The following is a 9,240-nucleotide window of genomic DNA, read 5'->3' as shown; positions in this document are numbered from 1 at the left end:
AAAGCAATCATGTCATATCTTACACCATAGTAATGGCCTTAGATGTATTCGGCTTAATTTTTTTTTGAGTGGGAAAACAGTAAAGCCAAAGCCCTTACCGCACGATTTTCATTTATAGCAAATATTTACATAATTACCAATAAAGGAGAACAAAAATAGGAAAGTTCGTATCCAGTCCAGAATTTTTTTTTTTTAGCCCTATGGATAAACAAGAACATTTATTCTTTGAGGTTTCTCTTCTAGTTTTGAATCGAACATCTTTTATTTTTTAATATTTTGCCATTTCTTTATGACCATTCTTAATATTTTCCCATTTTTCTGACCAAATGGTCCAGCATCCCAGCGTAATGACTTCCATTGAAAAATGCTTATGTATTCACAAAAGAAAATGCTTATGTAGATTCTGTTTGAGCAAATGAATTTTATCGCGGACATGGTAATAACAAAGGTCAAAGATGAGGTTGCTACATGGAGTATGACGGGAGCGAAAGCATTGAGTAATGTAATTCCACGAGAGTAGGTGTTCGTTTTTTGGCTTGGCCAAGTATGGGAATGTAAAACTCTAAAAATTCTTCTTTATCAATGAAAATGGCAAGTCTTTTGCCTTGTTTCAATAAAAATGAGATGAAATTCCTATTTATTGTGCATGTCATGAAAAAACTTATGGGAATCACGGATATCTTATGCAAAATGTTGCAATTAAAGTCTCAAGATATTGTGAATGCCATGGATGATGTGAAGACTGCAAAGTTATTCAGAAGCTAAAAGATAATGGTTGGAGCAAGCTTCAAGCTGATGTGCTTTCGTTTTGTGCCAAACATGGGGTTAAAACTCCAGAATTTGGTGAGTTATATGTGGAATTCATTAATTCTCATGCAGAGGATGAGAGTACAATTGAATACCATTATCGGTGTGATATTTTCATGGTTGTTGTGGATCAACAAGCAGAAGAGTTGAATAGTAGATTCAACAGACAAGCAACAGAGCTTCTCATTATGTGCACTTCCTTCGACCCCCAAAACTCATTCAGATCATTTGACATTGATAATGTGTGTTTTCTAGCTTCTAAATTCTATCCCGCTGATTTTGAAGAACAAGAAAGGGAGATTCTGAGATGTCAATTGCGTTATTATGAGCATGATATACTTGTACATCCAAAGTTTCAGAATTTGACAACTATATCAGAGCTTTGAAAAATGATGATTATCACTTGATTGATAGGTATGTATTGTTGTTTGCTGCTATACGAGTTGATTTAATCATTGCTAAAAGTACTAACTCTTTTAATGGACAGATTGATTCGCCTTGTTCTTACTTTACCGGTCTTAACCGCAACTACTGAACGCGCCTTTTCTGCAATGAAACTTGTGAAAACAAGGCTTCAGAATAAAGTGAAAGATGGATTCCTAAGAGATTGCTTGGTAACTTACATTGAAAAGGAGATTTTTGTTGGAATATTGATAGTATGCAATTATAGATGAGTTCGATGAAGCACCTCGCCGAGACGACTTTAATTTAGAAGTGTTAGTTGCTCTAGCTCCTGTTAGCTAGATTGTTCCTTTTCGGTAATAGATTGTTTTGTGCATCCTTTTGTCATCATTAATTATTCAGCGAATGATGGTGTAATCAATGAAATATTTCTCTATCACTTCTTGCCAGTTTTTGCCTTTTTTTGCCATCTGTGAGCTTCTTTGGTCGGCCCCCCCCTTAAACTTTTTTCCTGCTTCCACCGTTGATTTGATCATATGAACATGTTCCTCTTTTCCTCTATGCTAATATTGAATTCCAACAGCCTTGAGCGAAGCTACAGTCCAAAAGGTGCAATTGTGATTCCACTGCTTCAGAACAGATAACGCAATTATAGCTCGGAAGATGAAAGTTTTTTCCTTTGCAGCATTCCCCTTGTATTTAACCTATTTTGCATTAGCAGTCAAAGAAAGACCTTGTGTTTTAGCTGACAAGCACTTCTCCAAATCGAATTATACAAGTCATGAATTGGTTCCTTGTGCGTTAAAACTTTAAACATCTTCATTGAGGAGTAATTGTTCCCCAAGTATAAGACCATTGGTCAGGAGTTGCCAGATTTGCTAGCAGCTGATTGAATTGGTGATAAGCTTGCATTGATAAAGGTCTGCGGAAGTGTTCCTGTAGGTCGCCCACAGTCAGGAGATTTGCAGCTGAAATTTGTGAGTTGACTGAGAAGGAAAATAATTCTGGTATCTGCTCTTACTGTGTCTGATCTTGCCAATTTTCTGACCAAAAAAAAGGATAGATTTCCCATTATTTAGCTTGCATGATGCGTGTTGCTTGTATAGATCAATTGGTTTGATATGAGCGTTCCACCAAGAAGGGCCTTCAAGCTTACCTACTGGTGGTCCATTTTGGTAGTATTCGGCTTAATTTGGCAATGAAAACCATTTGGCGAACAGTCAGTCATGCCCAAACCTTGTACAGTACTTTCCACAAAGACTTGTAATTTTTCTCCTCAGCCCCAACATCGGAGGATAAACCACGGCCATCTCCACTTCTGTCACCATGGGAAGATTCAGATCGAGCTAGGTAATAGGCCAACTTGACTGTGTACAGGCCTGTTTGTCGTGACGCCAGGGCACGAAGTCCTCACCACCAAGGAGCTGCAGAATTTTGAGCTAAGATTGATGCACTTAGGCCTGTCTTGCTTTTAACCGGATAGTCGAGTCCATGTTTACTCAAGGTGAAATGGGCAATGGTCAAGAATTTGGACTGAACATGTTTTATGGGAAAGTTACCTGACACGCAAAACGACATGGTTCCTTAAAACAAGACATTGCATCGTGTAACCCTGATGGTGATCACATGAGAGGAAAAGAAAAGGGACTCTAGTGGGCTCCGAAAAAGGGTAAGAAATCGAAACAATGGGACGTGCACAGCAACCTAGCAAGTGTCCATGTTAGATTACTGCACTACTACTGCACCAGGCTACTATTAGTACTGTACTGCTTGCTTAGCAGCTTGGTCACTGTCTCGGTTAAAATGTCCTCTACAAGTTTTAGCTCCAATGTATCATCCAATGATATTATATTAGAGCTTAATGATGGCTTTGCACATTACCTTATGATGGGCCTTGGTGGGCGCAACGGGAGAGCTACGACTCCAGTTTTCTTAATTTACACAAACAGATTACTGTGTATCTCTTAGCTTAGGGCCCCTGCTTGCATCATTCAGGCATACTGTTGCTGCCACTGAGATCACAAACCAGTCATCAAAGAAATGGCAAAACAAAAAACAAAAAAAATGGTCATCGTGCTGAAGTTGCTTATCTGAGATTGTATTCAGTTGCTCATGGACGTGCTTGCGCAATGCCATGAGCAACATTGAGGATGTTTCTGTTTCCGTCGTTATATAAACCCATGGAAATCGACACCCATCAAGCAGACACCCATCAAGCAACAGGGCACATGACTTGAACAGAGATCTCAAACATCATACTATATGGAAATTTAGTTTGAAACATTTATCTAGCAATCAATACTCATCCAAGTAATTGTACAACGACTCGTCGTTCCTCCACCGACGTCTTGAGAGCAATGACTTGAGGAAACCCCGGCCTTTGCTCGAGCTTTTCTCCCGCTCTTTGTCTTTTTGGTTCTCCCAGTCGGAATGGAGCTGCATCGAAGTTTGTCTCTGCAAGATATTATCACATCAGAAACTAGAAAGAAACTAGAAAGAAAGTGGTTCCAAAATATATAATACGAGTAAACAGAAAGAAAACATACAAAATGCTTCGGATCCAGAGGTGGTCTTCTTGCGACTGTAGTAGATCGCGCAAGGGGACTAGGAGTTGGTATCGGCGAACCTGCTCTTGTTTCTGCCCTTGTTTCTGCCCTTGGTGTTTCTGTAGATCAAATTGCAATTATTGTCCGCTTAAATTATTTTCTGCAAGCTGATCATTAAAAAAATGCAGTGATTTCTCATTCAGATGTCAGATTAGAACAATACCTATACCTTTTGGATTTGAGTTCACAACTTCAGGCTGGGGCCACCCTGGCTGCGGCGATGGTGATTTCCCTCGTGCTTTTCGAGAAGGTGACATGGACCGTGATCGATGATGTGTCTCACGAATTGTAGGAGACTGTGAACGGATACTCCTGCAATAGAACATACTTTAAATAAGCCTGTACTATGTCTTTCTTGACAAAGAACAGTCAGAAGGGTGTCTTATGAACATTTCAACCCAAAAAAAAACATCCAAACCACTGTTTACCTCATTGTAGTCTGCCTACTAACTGGAGTGGAAATTGCTGTAACATAAACCATTAAAAAACCAGTTAGACAGCAAACTCTCTTAGATTCAGAAATCAGAAATGCAGTAAACTTACCAGATTGAGACTTGCGCATTTTGCGACCCGCATATTGCCTGTTATATCGCGGGGGCTCTGAGACCGGATGGATAGCAGACTCCGCTATATCTGCGCCTATACAACATAGTAACAATTATTTAAATAGCACGTGAAGGTTATTATGTAAAACACTAGCAAACAAAATTATGCCGTGAATTTACCTGGTAATATGTACCGTGTGTGGTACCGTGGTGCCTTAATAAGAAGAGACTGTTGAGATCTTCCCTCTTGGTCGATCGTCTGTTGGCAAATCCTTACCCTCTACAACCATGTGAAACAATGCAGTGACAGTTAGGACTTAGCAGGGAGACAAATGACGGCATTTCACATCTATTCAATGATATGATAGACAGCATAGATAAAAAGAGGATTTACAAAAAGAATATTCACTTCATTCAGCATTCACGTAAATACCTGTTCAACCGACGACACTCGAAGTTCTGTATCGTTAACCTCATCCGCTTTTTCATTGACAAGATTATCCACCTTGTACGACACAAAACCCAGATGGTCAACAGTGCTAACAAGGGCTTCAACTGCGTAGTCTTTTAAACTTGTCACCACCCTAGAAAAGATCGGTGTAAATGAGATGCAACATACCAGCAAAGTTAACAAGCAGACCAAGAAAAAAAACAAAATAAGATATCATACGTAGATCTGTGCGAGTTGTTTGTGTAGAATACTTCAAAATACTCTGCCGCTGAGTATAGTTGTGACCGCAGATTCCTCAAGTCCTACAAACAAACATAGTTTAAGCTCAGCATAGGGATACTATAAGAAATGCCATATTGGAGAAACATCCCCAATTAACTAAGTTGCAGCCATGTGGGGTTTCGTCGTGAACAAGGGTCCTAATCTCTTTACCTCGAATAGCGACAAATTTGACAAGGGATGACAACAGCGTGCTAACGGTTGACACTAACAGACCAATAAGCTTCCTGGGAGCTACAATTCAAACTTCAAAAGAGCAAAAGGCTACCGTATACACGATGCTGTACTACAAACTATGTGTGGCAACCTACTTGGGTGCGGCTTATTAGTTAAAGAGCATCAGTACCAGGCAGCCACCACACTGCACAAACCACGCATTTTTAAAATCTTAATGTGGTGGCGCTTTTGCTCAATTAGGGGGAAAAGCAGAAAAAGTTTCAGCCATTACAGAGTTGCACGCCCAATTATGTAGTAACCAGCATGAGATCTTATTAAAACAAGTAATACTACATGGTTGCATATACAAACTACAAGGACTACAAAAATAGAAGGAATTCGTAGAACATTTTCAGAAGTTATAATAACTACACTCAGTATGGAAAGGTCAGTGCAGAGTCGACTCCCAAAATAGAAAATCTTGTGATTGACAGGGACATCGCGGGCCACAGTCCAGTGCGGCCCCCAAAATTAGACCGGCCGCCAGATTTCCCGGTGACGCAGCCGCAAAATCAAGAAATGCAGCCCGATTTCCGCAAGAACATATCTGCCTAGATCCATGAGAGAGGAAACGAGGGGCGGAACGCAGAGATTGCGTCTTGCGGTACCTTGAGGCTGTCCGAGAAGAGGAGGCCCTCTTGCAAGGACGGCATGTCGTCGCTGGTGGAGGCAGCGTCGAGGTTGTGGGACTGGGACGAGACGGAGGATGGCGACATTGCGGCTGCCTCCATGACTGTACCGGCACCAACCCCCTACCAACCAACCGAGCGGAGAGTAGGGGGCACTTGTTGCCAAGATTCGGCGCTACCAAGCGCACCAAAACCCTCCTCGGCGGACCAAAACCTCCAGGAACGCCAGAAGGGAAGCAAAGAGAGCGCTTTTGAAGAAGAGGCGCCTGGTCGTCTCCGGTGGTGGGGTGGGGGTGATGAGCCGGCTCACCTACACGGGGAGTTGGGCACTTGAGCTACTCACGGCAAGATCTGGGTCGGGTCCTCGTGGGCTCGGAAGATGGGTGGCGACATGAGAGAGGGCAGGGCCCAGGGTAGGGGAGGGGAGGATAGATAGGGGGCGACGGGAAGAAGATGATGAAGGGGAAAAGAGGCGCTTTGGCTGCTAACTTTTGTGGGGGAGCGGAGCAAACTGCAGAGGTTGTTGAGCTACCAGTTTACCACTGACGGACCGCTGTTCTTTTGGCTATGTTTATCTTGGCCGTGTCACTGCCATGTGGGCCGAAGGTCCATTGCTCAGGGTTACTAACCCGCAAAGATCATGTTCTGCTCAACTGTTTCCATTCCTGTAATGTAGGTGTTGTTGTTCCGAAAACATTTCTTTCGCGTTCTACGTGTTAACAATGGTGTGAAAATTGTTTCCTGCTGCTGTGTGAGACGCACACTTTGCTGGGGCTGAGGATTTCTTTTTCTTTTTTCGCTTAATAATTGCAGAGGCCGGGCAAGAAATGATGGTTGAAAGCCTATTTTGGAAGATGTCGATTCATAGAGAAAATGACATCACAATCCTAATTATAGATGAAATGGTACAAATGGGGGGACAGATAAAAGATGGGAAAATACCATATTAGTATTGATTATTTTTATAGTGTGGGCACCTTCTACGTTGCAATAAACTTTGTTTCCACCGATTTTTGCCTTCACTTTTAATGAGCTATCTTTAGAGTTGCTTCGGAACTTCTGTAGCTTGACTTAAGAGACTCATTTTTAGGTTCAATGTAAGTAAAGTTAATTTGTATTATTATGGATCTTATTATGAGCATGAGCATGTACAAGATAATATTGAGCTATTCATTATTCATATGTAGAGAACTAAAGATTTCAGAATTTGTGGTTTTGCAAAGGAGTTTTGTGGCTTGCTCGCTAGTTTGGAGACGGCTAGCTCTGGTTATGGCAAGAAAAATGCCTTTGTCTTGACGGGTAAGGCCTCGAAGGACATGATCAAAAAGTTGGAAAAGTCTCTTAGGAAGGTATCTATTAGAAGGATAAGAAGGAAGAGAGCCGTAACAAGGGAAGTTTCAGAAGCTGATTAATTGTTGGACTCTTTTTGGGTTGTCATATTCTTTTAGTGGGTCTTCTTTGCGATGTTGTGCTCTTAGGTTGTCGGTTCTAGTTGGTTTAGAGGTTGCTTTCTTTTGGTGTTGTTCTCTTGTAGGTGTGTTCTTGGCCCTGTTGTTGTAGGTTTTCGCTCGGTTTTCTTCTAAACTAAGCACTCTCTTCTTAATTAATAGATGAGGCAAAGATTTTGCCTCCGTTTAAAAAAAAGATTTCAGAATTGTCTTAATATTTGAAAAGCACATCATATTTCCTAAGTTTTATCGCCTAACTGTTCTTGCATTAGTTCGACCGGTTGAAGGCAATAGTTAAAAAAGGCCATCAATGTGCTTGTTAATATTTGTAGACTCTATCCTTGACCATTGATCGAAAATATGTACCTTTCTTTGTTACGGCTCAAACAAGTGTGTGAGATCGAAAGATTTTAATTAGAGAATCTTCACTAAGCAGCCCCAAATATTAGACGGCAGTGCACATGTCGAACACGTTTGGGGAGCGTCGGTGACAATGCCGCCAATTTTTTAGGAAAGGTGCCCACACTAGTGTTCAACCCAAACCAGTGTCGACGCAGTTGGATAGAGAGATGTGGTGGTAGTTCGGGAGAGAGAAAAGGATGGGGCCTGCTAGTTCATGTCACTAGCATGTGGGCTATATCGAAGAGAATCCGATGTGGAGTTGTTTGTCGGCCGCGCCGGCGCTAATCTAACCCCCTTGTACAGGTCGCGGGTTGGGTTTCCTAACGATTTTATTGAGAGCAAAGTGACGTGAATTTTTATTGGGACCGGCGCTATGAGCAGTTTTTTGTCAGAACCTCCAAATCACTGTTGGCTAGTACGATTTAGAGCTAAGATGCTCTTATGGCCACATGGCATGATCGTGTAGCAGTATATAGGTTTGGGAGAAAGGATTCCGTCCGTGACTCTACTAAATTTTTGTTCCTTTTCTACAACGGTCTGCATTTGGCAATTATCGTACTCTCAACTCTGGCCCCGTTCACGTTGTAGTTATATCCATCGTCCTGCCAAAAAATAAATGCTAATCAACGCTGACAACATGAGTGAAAAATGGGGCCTATCCATAGCCAACGAGACCTGGTGGATGTGAACATCTCACAGGTGCGTGGAGGGAAAACTTTCCACACCCGAACATGAGCGCTAGCAGCCTGCTGCCGCAATGTCAGGTGGTGAGGCCGGTTGTTGGGTGGTGGAGCAGGAGCACGGGCAGCATGCAAGCTGCGAACGAGCGATCTGCCCTCTTTTCTCGTCGACTATCGGTGCGCGCTCGCGCCTTCAGACGATGGCTTTGATGAGTCGGTAGTATCAGTTGGGACGCAGGGCTGGTCTGGTCGGTTGTTGCCTGTCCGTGCGTCCTTGCTCCTTTCCCTTCAGTCTTCTATGTAGCATGAAGCTTTCACACTGTTCGTATGGCATGGTCATCCACGTCACAAATCGGAATGGAAGCGGGCCGAATTTTTCTCGATAAACAAAATATATTAATATTGAGAGATACCAATTTTACACCGTCTCTGCAATAAAGTTTCCACTCTTAAAACAATATCTTCAACAAGACCACTGTCAACCACAACCAATTAAAGCCAGATCTTGGGTTTTCGACCTGAAAGCTGAGACTCATGTGTTGTCGCCCCCACTTGTATACTGCTGCTGCGAAATTTAGAACACCAAGCAAGTCCCTCAACGTCATAGATACTCGAACCTCCATTGCTAGTACTCCAATCCGGCATTCATGATATTCTCCACTCTGATTTCACCATGGGGCAGAATGTCATCTGATGGCAACACAGAACAGAGCTCCGCACCACTTCCTCCAGAATCAAACGGTTGGAATAAAAGCATGGGTGCACACGACCGAGT

At 42.3% G+C, this 9,240-nt stretch overlaps 1 protein-coding gene across 1 annotated transcript; it reads right to left on the bottom strand.

The window, feature by feature from the left end:
- Positions 1 to 3,502: 3,502 nt before the first annotated feature.
- Positions 3,503 to 6,053, bottom strand: LOC124667159 (probable protein ABIL3). Its single transcript, XM_047204476.1, has 9 exons — positions 5,915 to 6,053; positions 5,031 to 5,113; positions 4,794 to 4,944; positions 4,541 to 4,640; positions 4,359 to 4,454; positions 4,244 to 4,280; positions 3,985 to 4,127; positions 3,756 to 3,847; positions 3,503 to 3,663 (listed from the first exon to the last, which is right to left on the bottom strand). The coding sequence occupies exons 1-9, from the start codon at positions 6,035 to 6,037 to the stop codon at positions 3,505 to 3,507; spliced, it is 984 nt and encodes a 327-aa protein (XP_047060432.1). The 5' UTR covers positions 6,038 to 6,053; the 3' UTR covers positions 3,503 to 3,504.
- Between the last annotated feature and the right edge of the window lie 3,187 nt (positions 6,054 to 9,240).

Source organism: Lolium rigidum, chromosome 6 (assembly GCF_022539505.1).
Source record: "Lolium rigidum isolate FL_2022 chromosome 6, APGP_CSIRO_Lrig_0.1, whole genome shotgun sequence".
Lineage (NCBI taxonomy): Eukaryota > Viridiplantae > Streptophyta > Magnoliopsida > Poales > Poaceae > Lolium > Lolium rigidum.
The sequence above is the reverse complement of the archived record's forward strand: the minus strand, read 5'-3'. Positions and strand labels throughout refer to the sequence as shown.